This window comes from Pangasianodon hypophthalmus, chromosome 19, assembly GCF_027358585.1.
Source record: "Pangasianodon hypophthalmus isolate fPanHyp1 chromosome 19, fPanHyp1.pri, whole genome shotgun sequence".
Classification (NCBI taxonomy): domain Eukaryota; kingdom Metazoa; phylum Chordata; class Actinopteri; order Siluriformes; family Pangasiidae; genus Pangasianodon; species Pangasianodon hypophthalmus.
In genome coordinates this window covers 9,084,084-9,105,862 of record NC_069728.1, presented here as the reverse complement: position 1 = coordinate 9,105,862, position 21,779 = coordinate 9,084,084, and the positions used below count along the sequence as shown (strand labels likewise).

At 40.3% G+C, this 21,779-nt stretch overlaps 2 protein-coding genes across 5 annotated transcripts in view; one reads left to right on the top strand and one right to left on the bottom strand.

The window, feature by feature from the left end:
• LOC113545152 (kelch-like protein 29) overlaps nt 1-16,864 on the top strand; it is a 179,279-nt gene extending 162,415 nt beyond the window's left edge. For all 3 annotated transcript variants that reach the window (XM_026944329.3, XM_026944328.3, XM_053242151.1), the window contains 3 exons: nt 11,557-11,750; nt 14,980-15,124; nt 15,835-16,864. In XM_026944329.3, the coding sequence (XP_026800130.2) occupies nt 11,557-11,750; nt 14,980-15,124; nt 15,835-16,018 (523 nt within the window). In that variant the 3' untranslated portion in view covers nt 16,019-16,864. The remainder of the gene's footprint in view (nt 1-11,556; nt 11,751-14,979; nt 15,125-15,834) is intronic.
• Nucleotides 16,865-17,275: 411 nt separating this feature from the next.
• atad2b (ATPase family AAA domain containing 2B) overlaps nt 17,276-21,779 on the bottom strand; it is a 68,703-nt gene continuing 64,199 nt past the window's right edge. Inside the window, exon 28 of one of the 2 annotated variants that reach the window (XM_034313707.2) lies at nt 17,276-20,839. In XM_034313707.2, the coding sequence (XP_034169598.1) occupies nt 20,798-20,839 (42 nt within the window). In that variant the 3' untranslated portion in view covers nt 17,276-20,797. The remainder of the gene's footprint in view (nt 20,840-21,779) is intronic. The other variant, XM_026944500.3, reaches the window with a different exon arrangement.

Below are 21,779 nucleotides of genomic sequence, written 5' to 3'. Positions count from 1 at the left end.
TATTATTTGCAAAGTTAGCTTGCCATACTCTACAACTTTACGTTGTGTAAGGTTTCTCAGTAGGGTTTGCTCTCAGTGTTGTCAGTTGTCTAGTGTCAGCAAGTAATCCTTGATACTGCCCCTTCCAGTATGTCCATGCTCTTAATGCCACAGCTGTTTTTAATTGTCCCATCATTATGCTATTTATGCATACTCACACTCCAGCCCAGATATGACTAACCCTTTCTTTTGTTTGACTGAGATGATGGATCAGAACAAGTCTACAAGAAATACAGTTTGCACTTCCGTTGCACCAGAATGACTGGACTGCTTTGTATGCTGCTGTGGTTAAATAGAGTCCTGTGGCCTGTGGAACGTTCTGCTCTGCTGTAATGGCTTGATTTGCCTGCAGTCGTCAAGTAATTGACACTGCCTAAGGAAAATTTGTTTATGGCCCTGTGCTTACGGTGCCCAAGTCCAGCTCTCTCTGCGTCCCTCGGCCCCTAACTTGTGGCCTGCCATCCATCCTTCTCCAGCGTTTTCATGTTCCTAACCATGAAATATTCCACACTTGGAATTATGTCTTCAATCAGGCTTCTCCCAAAGCTGTTGTACAATGCCTTTCACTCTTCCCAGCAGGAGACTCAAGCACAGCAGTGCAATGGAGCTCCCCTGTGAGCGCACAGGGGTCTGGACTCTCTGGAAAAGCTGGAGAATTTGTTCAGGGCAGAGCTTCTGCTGTGCATTAAAGAGCGTTCAAGTATATTTATTTATCAAGCTTATTTGCTGATGAGACAAATAAGTTTCATGAACATGAAATGCAAACAGGATAGTAGTTCCAGTTTACCCATTATTCATGATCTACTAACCCTAACAAGTTCGTTGAAATCTCATGGGTGAAAATGATCAACTAAAAGTGTGAGCGATAGAAATGTGCCTAATTTATTCTACTCACATTTGTTTGCACTTGTCTACATAATCACTGTTGTGTTATCTGTTAGCTCATGACTGCATGTTTGTGATTGCAATTTTATAGCAATCTTGACAAGAAGGAAAATAGTTAGAAGCATCAACAAGAGCTACTGAAGTAAATGTCTGCCAAAGATGCTTATATGATTTTAGTTAATTAGTTAAAGGAAAACTCAGCCCTGAAATGTTTATATTAAAATATCTGTGATGTGCTTAGTGATTCTGCTGCTAATTTGCTGGTTGGTGCTGTATTTTTATTATTCATGTAAAAAGTTAGTGGTTGTGTGCCATGCTGAGATATGACAGCGGGACGTTGCCAGCGCAGTTACAATGTCGTTTAATAGGATGTTTAATAGCGCAGTTACAGTTTCGTTTCTCACTCACCATCTTCCAGCGATGTTCGGTGTCATATTAACAAGAAATCCAACATATAAGTAGTGGAGCAGCAAATGACAGAATGCAATGCAGCTATATGACATACTGAGTTATGGAAGAAACGTGTCTCAGCTAGTTAGCGATCTACAAGATGATGCGCACAATGACATTGACAGTGGTGTTAGCATGAAAGTTGAAGCTTTGGAACCTGATCTGTTTGAGCAGAGTGTACTGATGAGGAAGTGAGAAGGCTGGGCAGACTGAAGGAATAAAACACTGCTGCAACATTCTCTTTAGGTAGAGATAAAGCAAGGGCTAAATCCCACTGGCACCACTATCAGCAGGTAGTCAAACAGTATTGTGGGTATTGTCGGAGACTGTTCAAATTGAAAATACATTTTCATGGCAATGAAAGAAATTTAAACTAAAAGTTTCAAGTTCACATTAATTATAAATATTGATATGCAGTTGTTCAGGATGGATTTTTCTTTTTTTAATCATCTTAGAAAACCTTATTCTTCTGTCCTTGAACAATGACTGTTGTGTTGGCTGAGCAGTGTGTATACTATAGTTTGATGTGTACTGTGTTTTTCTGGTTTTCGTCTGGACTGGCCCCTGAGAACAGTTTTATCTCCCGCATTATGTTTGTTGCTGAACCTTCACTGTCCTGCTGTTGAGCTGATGTTGAGATTTCGTTTTATTTTCTATTTTTTTATGTCTAGTGGGTTTTTCTGGCTGTGTAAGACAAACACTACAATGTTTCACCCTACTTTAAATATGCTGACCTTATCAGAAATGTTTCAAACACGCCTGCAGCAGCTGAAATTTTAGGACACCAGAAAAGATAGAAAGAGAGAGAGAGAGGAAAAAAAACGTATTTTAGTACTCAAGGGAGAACTCTTAAAGAATGCTTGGTGAAAACCCATCCCAGCAGGTAGGCAATATAATTGTCTCTCAGGGTGTCCTTTCCTCAGAGCATGGCTCCATTGAACTTGTGTGTCAAATATACAGTGAAGCTAAAGTCTATTAGATGCAAGTGTAGTGTGACTAATTAGCACCGGGCCCAGGAAGGCTTCAAAGCCTCTGCTTGCTCTGGTCTGGGTTCAGATGGTTCAGATGGTGCTTTCAGGAAAATAAGAGCCTCCACCTCCCCCTTGTTTCCTTCAGTGAAACAGAATCGGTCCTGCCGTGAGTTTAGTTTCCCTAGGAAGAAATGTTTTGACATTAATCCTAAGTGCATTGTCCTCTAACCCAAAAAAGCTGTCAAACCTGTCAGTGCCCCTAACTCACACACACACACACACACATACAAATGGTTTGGTGGTATCGTCTGACACACAAATGCAATAAGGTCACAATGAACCTTTGATACCATTTAAACATCACTCCCGTCCTAAATCTCATCAGTCCACTATTGCTTTTCTGAAGACAGTGGACCACTAAAGAAAACCCTCTTTCCAGCTCTGAAGATTTTCATCAAATGAGTGTGTGTGCTGTAAGGATGGAGGAGTAGGGGAGTGGTGGGTTAGTGCTGACGACAATCTGCGGACACTGTTACAATCGTGAAGAAGTGAGCTCCTGTGCACCCTGCTGTGCTAATCTAGCACTTGGCGGGATTAACAGATCTTCAAAATTCTATCGCCTGCTGCGCTTCTCTTCTGTCTCCTGCTGTTTAACGCCCAAAGCCTGCCTCTCCACCCACATTCCCACCAGCAGGGAAAATTGGAATGATGACGAGCCGGACCCTTAGTGAAAGCCCTCGCTAATTGTAGATCTTCCATTCAGCCTTTCCTCTGTTCTGCTCCCCAGGCCATCTGTATATGCACAGCTAAGAGCAGTCGTGTCTCAGTGCTGTCTCAATCTCTCAGCGTTGGCAGTATCTCACTCATTTCACCAAACCTGGGGAGAAGAAGGCTCCATTTTCCACATCCTTTCCAATAATAGGCATATTTAGACCTAGTGGGTCGTTTCCTGAGATATATCTATGAATGGTAGTCACTTTTGTCCAGTCAACCTTACAGTTAGAGTACACCTGAGCAATAAGGTCTTTCTCAAGGGCCACAACAGTGCCTCTTTGGCAGTCTTGGGATTTGAACTTCAAGCCTTCCAGGGCCTAACTCAGAGACTTAAAAAAAAGAGAAAAAAAAAGTTCTTATAATTTGCACACAGACTATAGTAGAGGTGCCAGCATCTATGGTTCAGCATTTTCTGACTCTTTGCTGTGGCAATACAGGAGACATCTGAAAACTATGCTTTGGCTTCTGCTGGCTTACATGGTTGTCTCTGTAGTCAGTTAAAACCTTGGGGAGCTGCTTATTATTAAGTGGAGCTCACACTGGACACTGCCTCATTCTTTTCTTACCGTTGCTTGGCACACATTTGAAAAAAGCTAGCTAATGTTGCATTCTGCATTCTCTTCAAAATCAAGTACCATCAAACTGCCTGTAATTGCTTGAGTTTTTGGATCACTGGCAAGGAAAATAACATGGTGAAAATCCAGCATGACAGTGGCTTAAACATCTGCCAGAACTAACAACGTTTATCCGTGCAACATGACGGTGATCAGTTAGTCTACGTTCTACCCGAAAGGGCTGTCTGGATCTGAGTGGGATCAATTAAAATCAGTTTACTGTATGCAAAATGGTGAAATGTGATTTTTATTTTATATTTATTTATTTATTTTGGAAAAAATAGGTATTTTGGTATTCAGATCTGTATTGACAGACAGTTTGTTCAGTATTAAAGGGTGGAGTATCCTGTGTGCAGTTACAAATTATGCTAAACATGTGTCAACAGTGCAATGCATAAAATCATGCAGATTGGAAAATGACCAGGTTTCATTTTTCCCATCTTCAGCTGGCCAGTTTCAGTGAGCCTGTGCCCACTGTAGCCTCAGATTACTGTTTTTGCCTGACAGGAGTGGAACCTGATGTGGTCTTCTGTCATTGTAGCCCATCTGTCTCAAGGTTTGGCATGTTGTGTATTCTGAGCTGCTTTTCTGCTCACCATTTGTCAGTGGTTATTTGAGTTACTGTAGCTGTCCTGTCAGCTCAAACCAGTCTGAAACCAATCCTTTCTCCACTGACCTCTCTCATCGACAATGCATTTTCACCTGCATAACAGCAGCTCAGTGGATGATTTGTTGTTGTTGTTTTTTTGCACCATTCTGTGTAAACCCTTGAGACTGTTGTGCATGAACATCCCAGAAGATCAGCAGTTTCTAAAATATTGAAACACACACAGTTTATTATTATGTGCAGCATCTGACTTGGACTAGGTATACACTGTGGCTGATTTGGTTCTTTGATTCTGTTTTATAAATTAAGCTCGTACTCACAGCATAAAAATTGATAGAGTTAAATATCAGTTCAGCCAAATGTCAGTTCAGTTTTATCGTTTATGCTTTTAGCATTGAGCCACCTCGTCCACCCACATACAATAGGGTTTTGTGGTAAAATTCAGATTTTTTTTTACTTTGCCAGAATATTACATCCTTCTGCATTGGCAGTCCTGTACTTTTAATTATGTTTGTGATTTATGAATAGATTTTAAAATAGTCATTAGGCCAAACTGAAGGAAGTGAAGCTAGCTCTGTTGACAGTGTTGCTGATCTGACAGGGACAGATCTTGGCGGTGCCTGAGCAGGGTATTAGGTGGGGGCAGTAATGGATGTAGCAGGGAGGCTGTCTGCAATCAGTCAGATAAATGACTAGCTGATGCATCGGGAGATTTCCAAGCTTCACCATCAGGCATCTAATTTCCTTCTTTCTGTCTTTTTTTTCCTTCTCTCTGGTCATCTGTGGGACTTACGATAAACAAACAGAAGCAGAGACACAAGGAGAGACAGGAGCATGGGTGAAAAGACACATTATATATTAGGTATATGTAAGGATTCATAATCAGCTCCTGCCTGTGATAGATGGCGAGAAAGCAAGAGCATGGCCTTTCTGAAATGAGTGCAGATAGAAAGAGACTCAGCAGGAGGATCCAGGCTGCAAGATAGCTGACCTATATCTTTTAAAAGCCCGCCATGGGTGGCAGTGAGGCTCCAACATGTTAATAATATACCTCTACTCACTATTCCTCACATGTCGCTCTCTACACTCACATGGCCCACCCTCTTCATTCAGCTCCTTCATTCTGCTCCTGAAGAAAAAGGAAGAGCCAGGCACATAATGAAGTCTCATCTCCAGTTCCTCCTGGCTGTAGCCCTTCTCAGACTGAGGTGGAGTAATTAGCGTATGACCTACTCGGCTGTCGAGTTGTACTGTCGTTGTTTTTGTGTGATGCACAAATCCAATTAAGCCAGAGCACTAAGTTGCGTACAGTCCTCCTGATGGAGGCTGAAGGTGCCCTTCAAAGTGATGGAGTATGAGATGGTAGTGCACAAATGAGTTTATACACAGGGATTATCTGGCAAATCTGGGAGGACTGCTTTTACAGCCACTGTCAGAAGTAGATTAGGTAAAGGTGGCTGAAGGGTACAAGCTGTAATTGTTTAGCTGCTATATTGCATGACCCCACATGTGTACAGAAACACACAACCAGTAATATACACAAAGATTAGCAAAAGGTCAAGCCCAAGTTTCTAAAACAGTAAATAGTGTGTGGATGGACTTGCTTCCTACTGATGGCTGTGGGATTATAAATGTTGCATGAAAGACTCAGTATTTTTCTTCAATGCCTGAGGCAGAGGTCACTTGACTGACATAGAAAATGACTATCCATGTTTACTGTCCACTGTTTCAAAGAAAATTCTTGAAAGACTTTTTTATTCCAGCAACTAAGTCTTCCTCTAAAAAACTCAGTGTGTCACCACTGTATGTTTTCCTATCACAAAACCGTGCGCAGAAGTGCAGACAGCCAGACTGCAATTTTCAAAATTCTGAAGCTTACTGCCTGAAAAGTGTACAAAAACACCCAATGCAGTGCAGCTTACTGCGTATGGGGCTGCGTAGCTACAGATCGGTCAAAGTGCCCATGCTGACCCCTGTCCACCGCTGAAAGCACATACAGTGGACACGTGAGCATCAGAAATGGACAATGGAACAATGGAAGAAGGCGGCCTGGTCTGAAGAATCACATTTTCTTTTACATCACGTGGACAGCCGGGTGCGTGTGCGTCGTATACCTAGGGAAGAGATGGCACCAGGATGCACTATGGGAAGAAGGCAAGCCGGTGGAGACAGTGTAATGCTCTGGGCAGTGATCTCCTGGGAAACCTGAGGCTGAGATTATGTGATGTTTAATTAATTTTTTGTGCTTCCACGTAATACTGGAAAGCTGGGATTGCTTTCTGTTCTGCATTTCAGCAACAAAGAAACTGTATCATGTGCAATCACAAACCGACGTAACAAGTACTTTAATATATAGGTTGGATTTCACCTCTGAGATTTTCACTGCAGACTTTTCATATAATTAGCACTCGTTATTTCTTAGAAAAGCTTATGAATGTACAGCAGCGTATGTCATTAACGAACAAGCATCTGATTCCGCAGATACCTGGGTGAAGCTCGGAAGAATTGCTTTATTAGACAGTGATAAAGCTATTAGCTTGGCAGAAAGCAGCATGTCATAATTAAGATGTGTCAGTGTCATCCCACCACTGAGGCTTTTCACTTCCTAACTGCCTTTGTTCAAACTGGAGGTTATCAAGCAACACACTTACTCATAGATTAAGAGAAAATTGGCACAGCTAAACTAGACCTATTCCAAGAGAGCATTTTTTAATAGCAGAGTAATGGCCAATTTTGTCATACAATAAGACCAGTTAGTTTTTTCTCTCTCTCCTCACAGATGCAGCCCTAATAGGCCTAAGATTAATGCCGAAACACAAACCTACTATATATACTCCTCCAGTCCCAAACAAAAACAGTCCAATAAATGATAATACTTATATAATAAATAAATACTTTAATAGACAACACAAATATTAAAAGAAACAATACAATTTTAATTGAATTTCATTGAATTTGTAAGCACACCTTGTTGTGCATAGTGAATGTGGATCCATTATTTAAATTCACAAAATTTAAAGTGGCTCTTTAGTAAACAAGGACGTTTCAATTGACAGATGTATTTGCTATTGATTCCTGCTGTCCTTGTTTTCTGCCCTTGCATCCCTTGTTTTCATCTTAACTCCTCCCTCTGAGGAAGGAAGATTAGGAATTATCCCTCCAGTCGTTTTCTAGACAGGAAATCTACTGTGTAAATCATGTTTACTGTGCACTTCATGTTTATCCAATCAAGCAAACTTGTGAAGTATTGAAACATTGACAGTATTTAGCTTCAGTTGACCATATATGCCCATTGGACCCCAGGTACTCTGGTTTGTATGCATAAGTAGTTAATGTTAGAACAAATAGGTATTGCATTACCTATGGAAAATACCAAGAGGTCATATTTAAGTAAATACCCAAAATAATGCAGCTTCAATATTTCAATAATTATAATCAGAATTTTTCAGCGCTAGACGCTCATTTACTGTTGCACTTTTTTAGAGAAAATTTTTAAAATGCTCAGCTTATGTTTCAGATAATGCTCACTAGCTGTTAAGAAATGAACAGTTTCATCTAGTTATCTATCTGAAATGCAGAGCAACACAATAGTATCATGATTGAAAACCGAGTGCCGCGCCTGGAGTGAATTTTGAAGTGGTGATTGTACGATTAGGAGAAGCACACTGATGACGCATACCAGATATCAATAAATAGTTCATTTGGGAACATTTTATCATCTTGCTACTTGAAGAAATCATGATCACTGCATGATAGTGAGAACATTGAGAACATCATGTAGACTACAGAGGAACATTGCTTTCTTTGACAGTGATTTTTGTTTTCATGCTTCACTTCCTGCGAGGCTGCAGCTCACGCTGTGCCTGTGAGCAGGTTCATAGGTCAGTTGTGCAGGGAACTACAGAATGACAGTCCAGCTCTGGCCATCATCTCTCTGAGGTACACAAATATATAAGGCAAAAATATCAAGCTAGACTCTGCAATCTACTACAGTATAGATCTCACTTATGTTGTTCTCTGCAATCTTGTTTGTCACTTTAGGGAGCAGTTGTCTTGCATTTTAAAAACGCAGAATGATTCTATCTAAACCTCACACGTATCCTGCAATGCTGAGGTGTGCCAAACTAACATAAGCTTACACTAGAGAGTCTTTGACCAGCTTGTAGTGCTGATGGAGTGGACTTGGCAGCTAGAGCCAGAGATTTATGCAGAGAAACCCTGCCAGACGCTGGCTCTGCCCTCGTCACACACACACACACACACGCCATCAACATATTGATTCCAGGCATCGCTGCGCATGAAAATACACTATTAGCTTGTTGAGCCCTTGGCATGAGTGGAGTGTCCGCTGTGACCTTCTCCACTCTCAATAGGCTGTTGTGTGGCTGTACCTGAGAGCTAGGTGAGATAAGGCAGCGTGTCAGCAGCCCAGGAAGTGGCGATAAGGTCAAAGAGGAGCTCTGAAGTGCAGTCACACACACTCCATGAGATTTTTAATGACTCAGAGCTCCATTTCCCTGCAAAACAAGCAGGATCGAATTTTCCATTTCTGCTGAAATACTGTACATAGTCCTTCACAGAGGTAGCCGCTATGCAGCGTACCGCGTCAGTCCCTCCCCAGGGGCCCGCACTGATGAAAAACACATCAGACCTAGCAGGCATTTACCTAGTGGTATTTTCTGACATTTGTAATTTGCTAAACATGTGTGCAGCTTTCCAAAAGCACCAGGCCATTCAATGCAAATGCAAATGGCAACAAATCCCATGACTGAAGAAGTGCCACTGGAATTTACTTGCTATAGGTGTTCATAAAAGTGTGCACTCTCCTCCTCCTCTTGAGCTCATCATCATCTCCCAGTGCCCCCTGGGTTATCACCGCGGCCAATCACACGCTTCCCTCCGGCTCCCCGAGTGTGATTAAATTGGGTCTCAATGGAGATTGGAGGCTGGGAGGGGGTCTGAGCCACATTGCAGTAGCTGTCATAATTACAGCACGACCATGATGATACCATCAGAGAGCGTAGCTTTCATCCTTGACTAGAATATTGTACATCCCTGAAGGATAACATCATCATACACACTCTGAACTGATACCATCGTATGATTCACTCTTCCTGCCCTTTTCCTTCCCTGTAACACTCCATAGCTTTCCTACTTACAAACTCATTCTCTTTTATTTGCACACATGACCTACTCGGCTTAGCCTCCCTGAGTCTGGTTTTCTGTCATCATTATGACTGTTTCTGTAGGAGTAGTTTGTTGTATAGTATAAAGTGTTGCAGACAGTGTGCAGAAATGATGATTCATTTCAAAAAATAAATAAGGAAGCAATAAAAACGTGATGGGGCTTGCTGTTATAGGAAAATAATCAACAACTTTTTAAATGTTGAGGAATATCTTCGAAACAAATTATAAACAGTTGTTCCCTACTTTCCTTGCAGTTAATAAGGCAGAAACATGCAGCCTACCTCAAATCACATGCCCCAGTGCTTTCATTTTCCGGACTTTTCTTTCTTTCATGCTTTGCATTTAGGCCTGCTCTCAAACGATCTCCAAATCATCTAAAGATCCTAAAACTTTTTAGCCTACTTGTAAAAAGTTAATAAGGCTGTAGATAAGGCCTTTGGACATGGTGCTCTAATTCTGCCAAAATTATATTGCATTTTGTTTAAAAAAGAAAGATAATTTCTTGACATTTTTTGTACAGAAAAAAATTTTACACAAAAAAAAAATCTTGTGATAATGTTGTGATTATTAGTACGTTTACTGTTTGTAGTGACTCAAGCATTTAATTCCGATAATTAAAAACACAAAGTGAGAATTTGCCATATAATTAATATTGGAGATAAAATACTCTTTTATTTGGCAGATGCTTTTATCTAAAATGCTGAAGAGTAAAGGGCCTTGGCACTGGCTCTCTGGCAGTAGACTTAATCTGTCAACCTTTCAGTCCCAAGCACAGAACCTAAACCATGAAAGCTTTTAGGATGAAGACACAGATGGAAAACTAGATTACTGCTCTTGAATGAATCCCTGGCAAATAGTGGTTAGGCCATAATCAGCATCACTCCTCATTATTGTTTCAGTGGTTTCATATTATGAAGTGATTACATTTTGACTTGATGTGTTCATAAACACAGAAATGCGCTTGCTAATATTCTTGTACCTCCTGGCGCTTCTTGCTCAGATTCTATTTCATAGTCCTTTCCCATTTATCTTCACCTGCAAATTTCCATTAATGGTGAGTCCATTAAGATGCCACACTGTCACACCCGTTTGTGAAGTTACTCACTAATAAGTGTGTGCTGTGTAATTGATTACATTTGCTTCATAATTGAGCTTGATGCTCATTTGGTTCATTATTCAATATGTAATCCACCGCCTGTGCAGCTAAACCTCCTGTTAGCAACCAAGCAAAAACTTGGAGGTTTTTTGACATTCCTCTCAGCAGCTGTTAAAGGGCACATTATTCCCAAATGCAGGTCGAGCCATTTACGCTCACCTCCTCAGGCGGAGATGAATGAGCTCAGATAGTCTCGGACTGCTGCCTTGTGAACATTCCAACCATTAGCACCATTAGTTCACCTGTAGTAAGCCATTAGAGATTACAAAGAGTGAATGAATGACTCTTTGCTGGGAGGGGATTTGTCTCAGGCAGTTAAGGCAAGGATAAATACACTTAACTAATTATTCATAGGCTTACAAAAAGAACATACATTCTTATTCTGTCTGCAGACCTGACTCAACAATATGGAAGCTTGTAATGGCATTAAATGATCTCAGTGACATTTGTCCAGCAGACTAATGACTATAGGTATGAGTAATTTCCCAGTATTCAGGAGTCATTAGGAGCACTTCAGAACTGATTCAGAGAAGCCCTGATTGCGGATACAGCAAATAATAGGCATGTAGATGTGCTCTCAGGCACGATGGACTCTGAGCAGCAGACTGTGATGAGCAGCCTAAAGATTTCACTTTTACCCCACAGCACAGAGAAAAGGCAAGCAGGAATTGTGAATCACTTGACAGGACAATTGTGTCATGGTTTAAAAGTAGGGGTCAGGGAAATTTTCTTACGGTGGTCCACTGATACCACTTGACCTTAATTTTCTTAATAACGAAGATCAGTATGATGATAGGGACTGCTTCTTGATGCTGTTGGAAGCGAAGGACCAACAGAAATAACTAGCAAATGTCTTCTCGATTTCCTCTCCAGGTATGACACCATCACTAACCAGTGGGAGACGGTGTCTCCACTGCCCAAACCAGTGCACTCAGCAGCAGCTACAGTTTGTGGAGGGAAGATCTACGTGTTTGGAGGGGTGAACGAGGCCGGACGATCAGCTGGAGTCTTACAGTCCTACGTACCCCAAACCAACACCTGGAGCTTCATCGAGTCCCCGATGATTGGTAAGACAGCAGAGCTCTTGACCTCTTGAGATCTATTTAAATGCTTTCTATGTTGCAGCTATCAAGGTGGTTTAGGTGCACCAGGTTAGTGTTGCCACTTCACAGGTCCAGGGTTCAGTCCTGAGCGCAGGATAATGCCTGCCTAGAACTTCCCTCGTCAGTCTCAGTGTGTAGGGACAGGAGTTCATTGTAAGAACTAAGAAACCTAGCAGATATTGCATGTGGCTCAGGTGTGAGTAGAGGAAATGTTAGGGGTTTCAACTCTGGAGGGTGGGAGAGTTGTTCAGGCACCATCAGTCACCTATCTCTAGCGCTCTCTCTCTCTCTCTCTCTGTCCTCTTTTGCTCAGATTGAGTTGTCTGTCATCTGGCTGTAGGCTGGCCTGATTGGACAGAGTGACTGATTTGTCTGGTGAAAATGAGTCCGTGGCTATTGCAGCCAGAGAAAGGAGCGTAATGGAGGGATTTTAGTGGTTCCTGCAGATTTTCAGCCATCACTCCATCTCTCGCCCACACTCTCGCTCCCTCTTTCTCCTAACAACCGGATTGTGTGAAAGCAGGGCGGCAGAGGCAGAGATTTTAGAGTGTTGTGCCCGGAGTCATCTCAGAGAGCATGCGTACTCTGCGGGGCTCAGTGGTGGTGGAAGATTTTCAATATATCTTTATTCCAACCCCTGCAGCAATGGGAGTGAATTGGCTTCTCAACCGTCTTTAACTGGCAAATGCATGCGCATATTCACAGGCTTCTCCACCAACACAAGCACATATGTACAGATTTTCCCAGAAACAAGGACACATACATAATCCTGAGATTATTATTTTTTTTAAATCATAGATTCACTAATCAAATGATACGCACAAACAGAATGTCACACACTCAGTAAAACCAATATGCGCACACATGGCCCCACTGTGAACAGTTTCCTCGAACACTAATTTAGCAGGCATGCACCCCGCTGACAGACAAGCTGTCATCTATGGCCACGCAGAGCAGCACAGGGGAGACATGCTACTGGAAGCCTGGCACAGACTGGTCAAAAACAGTTACTTGTTCCAATCATGCTGAATTGCTGTGCTTTTTCAGAGAGAGGCACATTTGAAAAGTGATTCAGGGGCACTCTCTGCACATTTTGATGAGTTACGCCCACTCAGATAGCCATCTACTCCGGGGTCTTCACTCTATCTCGGACTCATCGCTGGCTGTCATCCTGCCAGGAGCTGCCCTGCACAAAATATTCACTAGACCCCTAAATTACGCGCAAGGAGAGCAGCAATTGTTTTTTTTTTTTTTTAAATACAGGTCTTTGAGTGTGCTTGCCTACAGATGCAAGACTGAGATGGGATGCACTAAAGCTTCCACTTCAGATCTTTCAAGAATCTACAGCTGTCAATTTCCTGCATACTCATTTTACCAGCAGCCTTTCATAACCCTGCTATTTGTTTGTTTTTAATAGCCTCCTCTACCTTTGTCCATTTCCCATCACGGCAAGCAGACTTACAAAATGAAAGTAGACAAATTCCACAAATTGGTGGCTTGAACTATAACTTCTGTCTTTATGTCCTGCTGAAAGACTTGTTCCATGTTAGTACTGGTGTTGACAGTCCTCTTGTTGAAAGACCTTAAGTTGTCTTGCCAGAGGCAGAATCTCGCCATCAAAGAAGCAGTCATAATCCCTTTGTGCGGCGGCTTTCAGGCTTGGAGTACACAGAGGCGAGCTTGAGTAGCGAGCACAGCCGATAGAATCACAGCTGGTTTTAAAAGTGTTGGTCACATAAATGAGGAGGCTGGTTATGAGGTTTGACATGAGGATTGAGTATTTCATATTCTCCTGCGTGCTCAGGATGGCAGTGCAGATACCTGTGTATGAGATAATGAGGCATACATGACCCTATAGATTGTGAGGTGTGCAATGAGGCAAAGCATTCACTGGGTTTAAATTGAAGAATTTAACATCAGTGGTCTAAGATATAGGTGCATCTGGGAAGTCAGTTTTGCCCCACAATGAAGAAGTGACATTGAATGACAGCTGTTAGAGGAGACAAGTTACAGTGACTTCAGCTCCACAGTGCTGTCTATGTAGTGCCACAGAGAGTGTGTGTTATGTCCCCTGTCACTCATGCAGGAGTGGCAGGGCTTTTAATGAGATGCAGCTGGCAGCCAGCACTGAGGAAGCCCGCCGGAGCAGCACAGCGCCCAGCTGACGCGTTTATGTTTCCACCATTAAACCCAGTGGCAGCTTTACAGATCCCTTCCGTGCATGGCTTCTCAAGCATTGGATGTGGGTGGAAGGAGAAATAAATAAATAAATAAATAAAACTGACCATGGTTTTGTGAATTATTCATATGTGTGATAAATTGGCCCAGCTGTAATCATTTGGGAGACAATTTCGCTGTCGGAAAAGCGAAGCTCGGTGATGGCGAGTGCTACGTTATACTGCTGGAAAACCTTTTGTTTACTCTGTGTGGATAAGTGTTTGACTGTCAATCATCTGCCCTGTCATTACATTTTTTTTGTACATTTACCCCTGTATGTTGGACAAATAAGCCCACAAATAAGGGTTAAGCCCATTGTTTTTTAAGGAAGTACCTGTGTGCACGTCCTTCTCAGAAAGAGCAATAACAAGATAGACTGGAAGTTGGTATAAATAGAAAATGGAAAGGACTATAAAACATAAAGGAAATGGATATGGAAAAAATGCTTGAGAAAATATAGGAGAAAAGGGGAAACTACATAACATGAATTTATATAATGTATAAGTGTGTTGTTAGGATATCTTGAATCACCCTGTTTTAGAAGAATCTGTCTTTTACATATAAATCAGTTTTATTCCAACATACAAATATGCTGTCTGAACAAAGCAGCACTGCAGATACAAACAACAAAGTCCCGCAGACTGTAATCCAGCTCATTAATTATCTGACTATTCATTGAAATCGAGGGAGAACACAACGTGGAAGCACAATAAGTTTCATTTGATATAAATTATCTCAGCAGTTAGTCATAGAAACCGTTTATTTTCCAATACTTGGCATAGCTTTTCACTCTTCACTAACTCCGAAGCCTGAATAGCACTAGCTTTTGCATCTGAAGAGAGGCGGAATTTGCCTGCAAGCTTCTGACATCAGGAGGAAATTAAAATGATGCCATTATATCAGCTCCTGTGTGAGAAGAACTGCACTGAAGTGGTAAATTCTATATGCTTTGCTCTCTCCTCTCGGCTTTATTTAGATAACAAGTACGCCCCTGCTGTGAGCCTCAACGGCTTCATCTTCATCCTCGGAGGAGCATACGCCAGAGCCACCACCATCTACGACCCGGACAAGGGCAACATCAAAGCTGGGCCCAACATGAACCATTCCAGGCAATTCTGCAGGTCTGCTAGCCTTACTCTCATTTAGTTAATGATCAATTCCAGTTGCACTGTTCATTCTTTTGCAGCGACACACTAATCAGCATGTAGGTGTTTTATGATGTTTCTGCTGGTCATATGGGGTGATTTTTGTTGCATAATTTTGTTCATAAATAACACAAGTTCAACAAAAATAAAACAAGGTGGACAGATAAGTGTTTCACACAAAATATAATGAGCTCAACAAAATAAAACAAGATAAAAGAAATAAAGTGATTTACAAAATAGTGAGACTGATGAAAAAATAGATGCATAAATATTTCTGTGCTTTGCAAACGTTTGGAGCTCACAAATACAGCTGTCTATCATTTATTCGTGGACTGCTCCATGTGCGTTTGCGCAGGACAATGGAAAGCGTTTGAACCACCCGCATTCTGTTGTAGATTTCAGAAACATTTCTCACCCTGACTCATGCGAAATAATCTGATTTTTTGACCACTTTTGATGTTTCAGCATCAGTCAGGCTAACCTAGTAAGCTATTACTGTGCATCTTCACAGCTTTACCTGATTTATAATGATGTGTGTTCATGTAGCTACCTGGAAATGAGCCATTATATCTGAGCAGCCTGAAAGATGTCTTTCTTCCATTGTCTACCATATCTGTAGTTACCTTAATCATGCATGAAATCCAATTCTCATCCCCATGCTTTTTTTTTTTTTTTTTTTTTTTAAGCGCTGTTGTCCTGGATGGGAAAATATACACCACAGGAGGCATCGTGAGCAGCGAGGGACCAGCGCTAGGCAACATGGAGACCTTTGATCCCTGCACTAACACATGGACTCTCCTGCAAAATCTGCCATGCCCGCTCTTCAGACACGGCTGTGTGGTGATCAAGAAGTACATCCAGAGCGGCTGACAACTAGCACACACACAGCCACACTCCTCAATGCACTGCAGGGATCCAAGTCAAAGCACTACTCCCCAAACTCCAGCGGCTCTCCTGGGTGGAATCGAGTGGAACTCCACTGCTCGACAAGTCCACAATCTGGAAGGGAAGTGTAGAGTAGCGAACCCTCATTCACGGCTCTCGTGACATATGAGTAATAAGCAAGCATTTTGATAACTAACTACAAAAACTTGTTTTCTTTGACAGACATTTGTAGTTGATTTTTTTTTGTGCATATTCTTTTGATGTTTTTTCGCCCTTCCAATAACTATCTGTCCGTAACAGCCCCACAGCATTCTTTTTTTTTTTTTTTCCCAACGAGTGACTCGAGCTTATGAAGAGATGCTGAAATCAAAGTCATGGTTCATCAGTTTCTGCTACTTATCAGGTCTACCGGACAAGAGTTACTCCATCGATTCAGAGGAATTGAGGATGAGATTCCAGGATATATAAGGTAATGTAATAGTTTGACTTGAGGGTACTTCAGTGAAGCCTGCATCTCCACAAGACAGCATCACGGGTATAAGGTAGCACCAAGTGGCCAACAGTAAGACTGAACGAACATGGTGGATTTGTTTTTCTCCCAAACAACGCCAAAGCACAATCTACTTCTGATTTTGGGGAAGACATTGTACATTTTGTTCCTCCGTTGTAATCTGAATCCAGCTGAAACAGGCTGTGGATGGAGGAGTTTGGGGGGCTGAGGGTCCTGTATCATAGGGAAGGAAATATGTATATTTTAAAATTGAAGGTAATTCTGTATAAATGTTTTAAGAAACTTCGATAGGTTGAAAAAAAAAAAAAAAAGACTGTAAATCTGTACCCAAAAAGGACCATGTTATTAATGATGAAACATAAAACAGATTAAAAAAAAAAAGATATTGTGTCCTGTTTTTACATTTAAAAAAAAAAATCAAGCTATGCACAGGCTTTTCAAACATTTTCCTATTAGTTCTTTTTTCTTGGACAGGTTCAGGTTAAATTTTGTTTTTTAAAATATGGATTACTGTATTCTTGTTGATGACGAGAAGGAAAAAAGGCCAGTAACGACACTGTAAAATGAAATAATACTAGACAGTTTAGTAAAACTTACTTGCTCAATGACTGATAACTGAACTTTGTCATATATTCCCTCCTCAAAATCAACATGAAATGTAAGGTTAAAAATCAGGACGCAATGACACAGAAATGAAGGCGTTCACCAGATAGTACAATTTGCACCTTTTATTCAAGTATAATCACAGCAGTTTAAGAAATTACAGTAAATGTATTCATTTCAACAGGACTTTCACTAAAAGAACGCTTGGCTGGATATTAACCAGGTTTCAAATGAGTCTTTTACCAGTTTGAGAAAATGGGGCAAAGACCCTGGCAATAGCGGAAATACAAATCCCCAAAATTAGATCAATAAATAAACAACAGACTACATATTAGAGGCAAATATTATATTACTGAAAGTTTATTCAAGAAAAAAAATCTTGGGAGAAAAAAAAAAAAAAAAAAAAAAAAAAGCTTCATACCTCAACTACCCTCCCGAGCATGTCAACAAACTGGATGTTCAACCAACTTGACTTTTAATCAGGATAAATGGAAAAGGAAGTGACTTAAGAAGCATGAGCTAAGCCACACTTAAGTGCTCTGGTTGTAGCTCTTCTTCAGGGGATGATGCAGGATCAGAATGGGGTACACTATTTTTCACTCAGTAACACTTGTTTAAGGCTCCAGTCAGGTGTCAGTATAGTAGTCAGGCAGTTTCGTAGTAGGCCAGTTTTTGGTCTAGCAACAGCACAGATTTTTGAACAAAGATGTGACTAGAATACATCAAACCAAATGTGGAAAACGGAGCTAATGTGAAAGTGACAGCACTAGTTTATCACCAGTACTATTTTTGACCGATGCTTTAAACCCAACTCATATGACATCACAGGTTTTTCTAGGACAGCATTCACAGACTGAAGAAACAGTGCCATGTGTTTGTTGTTGGGTTTTTCTCTTTTTTTTTCCTGAGATATCACAGAATTATGTAGTCTGCAATATCAAGCACAGGTCAGACCAAGAGGAAAAAAAGTGGGGTTTCACATGACATTTCTTCCTGTACCATGTCCAGATCACTATATCAGTGTAGGCCACTTGTTACTTTAAATCACTTTTTATATAAATATTAGAATAGTGTTTCCCAATTTCTCTTAAATTTTTATCTATTTTAAAATTTGAAATTTCACATATTATACACATTTGTTGGCCAAGTGACACAGTTTAGGACCAGTACAGTATCACACCACAAATACTGAAAAGATAAACTGACAAAAAGTGAGCCAACAACCACATTTGAAGAGGTGAACACAGGTAACACTTTCTATGTCCTCCAGTTCTTTCAATCCTTACAGAATTTGTGAAATAGACTAAAATGTCAGGATCTCAGACCCAGTGGTCAGCATCACAGTAGTACCTACAGAATTACACAGAATAAGCAGATCATGTGCAGGAGATATGGGGTAGGAGGTGTTAAAACACTCATAACATTAGCTGTATGACAATCCCTTTACCACAAAGCCCAAAAAGCACCACCACCATCAAAATGGAATAAATAGATCATGAATGTAGCAGAGACCTGAGACCAGTAAACCTCTCCACCTGCGCAACCCTGCTACAAAAATGTGCTACATCATGACATGGCTCCAACTTCAAAAACTATAACAAATTTCCAATTTGTCCCCTTTTAAACAATGGTGTACAAAAAATATGAACAGACAAACACACCAATACTTATGTTAATAAATAAACAGGTACAGCGGGAGATAAATAGCTAAAATGATGCAATTATGCAAGACATAAAGAAAAGAAACTGTAGTGAAGTGGACAAACAATATGGCTGCATTCACCAAGGTCCATTGGACAGGACACAAAATATATAGTACAAAATCTTACTGAAGTTAATGTGCTGTGTTTGTGTTGGCTCAACTGCAAAACGCAATAAAAATGATATGAACCAAAAACCACGCAAAAGGATGGATTACTGCATCAGCCACAGGACTTGTTGCTCAGTACCTGGGCTTTCAAATGGTAAAAGGTGCAGTGATGTTACAGATGTTGACAAATACTGTATGTCTTCGATAAACATGTTGTCTTAAATAATTTTTAACTGAGGTAGCCAGAGTTCTCCATCTCGCTGCAGTAGTCCAGAGCTAATTTCTCTTTTTGCATGTTTTTAAATGGTTTGTAAGTATACTCAGCTTTACATAAAATTGAGATGAGTCTTAACTTCAGAAATATTTTTCTGCAAACTGAAGAAAGAAGCAGTTCATTTCTTTCAGAGAAAAGGCCTTGGCAATTAAACACACTAGGCCAAAAACCAGCTAGAACCTAGCTACTAAAAGAATAAGTAGCTACTATTCAAAGATCTTAATGCAACTAAACCATAGACAAAAAAAAGCCAAAATACCATTTAAAAAACAATTTGAACGCAATAATAATGCTCCATATACTGAACAAACCACGCTGGCTAAAATTGCCTTGTTCATCATTCATTAATGCAAACAATCTTAGCATTCATATAACTCAAACTAAGAGGTAATAAAAAAGAAAATGTTACAAAATATTACAACATAAAGTCATGGCGTAACCAACTGGTGTCAGAACAATTGTCTTGAGGGTAAAAATCAGGTGGGTGTGCTGATCGATAAATGGATTGATAAAAAATAAAAAAAAAAAAACATACAGAGAAAACAATTTAGAGTTAGCCATTTGTTAAACAGTCTTAAGTGAAAAGGGGTGACACAAGCCATCTTTTCCCAAAAGACAAAAATGTATGTGGCCATGACAATACCAAACTGTAAATGCTCATTGGCCAGGAAGAGATAGACTTTTAAGAGGCAACAAGTCTTTTGGAAAACATTCCTGACGCTAGATATGTTACTAGTTATTTCAAAATTTACAAAAAATAATCGAAACTGGGTTTACTGCATCATGGTATTCTGATAATTCCACTTTAATAAAAGTAGCCATCAATTTTGAGGATTTTCTTAATACGATGGCGCTTCAGCTTTTCACTGCAAAGGATATACCACATGCATCAGGTAGAAAATGCTTACAATTCTGTGTTAGAAAATGTGTGTTTTTTTGGGCAGGAGTATCACTGCAGTTACACACTGCTTACATTTAAATGCCTACTGGCTGAAGGTCACAGGGACACAACGCATTAAGATGGCGTTCATAGACGGAGAATGATGTAATTAGTTTCCACAGTCAGTAACAAACTGGTATGACCTCATGGCATTACACCTCATTCCTGTGGGGTTTTACTGCTGGTGAGAATCTGTGCCTGTGTGGTGGTGTGTGCTGTCTCTTCCTGACAAATGAGACCAAGGTGTTTAACTGACATCACACAATCTTTTTTAATATGATGATTTTTTTTTTTCTTTTCACACTTTTTTTTTTTAAAGAAACTCAAGGAGCAGCAAATGGATAAACAATAGCACCTAATAGCACCAAGAACGCCCGTTAGAAATTGGCATAAATGTTTCTGAAACCTATATGAGTCTTGACTTGTGTTTGGTTCTGTAGACTAGTTCTGTCCAGGTACCTGAGACAATAGCACCAAGGTTGCCACTAAAAGTCTTTGCAAGTCTCCTTTAACTCCTCCTTTGCCATTTAATACCAAACCTGCTCGGCTCGCTGTAGCAGGTTGGTTCTTTAAGTTGGTCTCCTTTTTGCTTCGCAGGAGTCTCTGATTACGATCACCTTGTTTCATCACAGGAATGTATTGAAATGCTGGACTTGCCTCTCCATCTCCTGAAAATGGGAAAAAGTGAGCCATATTAAAATCACAGGACAGGATAACAACAGTGAAGCAGCAAAAAAAAGTTCTTCACCTTTACTGAATATCAGGTGTGGGGGATATGACAAAAATATATCATGATATTTCAAGACATTTCTACGATACATAATATGCATCACGATATATTGGTTTCCTACCAAACTGCCAGCAAAGCAGTGGTGTTGTGTTTAAAGATAGACATTTAAAAATTTGTTTTATGATGTTTATTTAACAAAAAAAGATTAACACTGAAAAGGATAAAAATATCATTAAACATTTATTTAAAAAAAAAAAAAAAAAAAAAAAAAAAAAAAAAAGATATCAGGATATCCATGACATCTCAGAAGAGTGTACTGTGATATGATTTATCAATTTATCTAAATTAGATCACCATGTTGGCCAGGCCTACTGAATAATAAACAGTACAGTGATTGAAACTGATAAACATCTGTGACCTATATCACAATATGACACTAGTCATGATAAGAGATGTTGCTGTAGTTTTTCCACCATCTTAAATTGCACTGCACATAGCTTTCCTCTGACCCTGTCTATTCAATTCAGTTTCACTTTTAACAAAAGACACTGTCCCAAAGCAGGTTATGGAAATCTGGATGTAGATTTAGATCCCTAATGAACAAGCCAGAGGTGACAGTGACAAGGAAAAAACTTCCTGAGACAACATGATGAATTAAACTCAAAAGTGAACCTACAATATTAAAAGTATTAAAAGGTGCAACAGAAAAAAGGCAAACAGTACCAAGTGTGTTGAAAGGATGCTCAGTGTGATTATACTGTGAATAAGAGTCCTGGGGTGAGCACAGGAGAGGCTTTATGTACTCTACAGTATCCAGGTGAGTAATAAGGGTGAGACTTGGACAGTTTTGGGAAGTGTGAATCTTTATGATATCCATG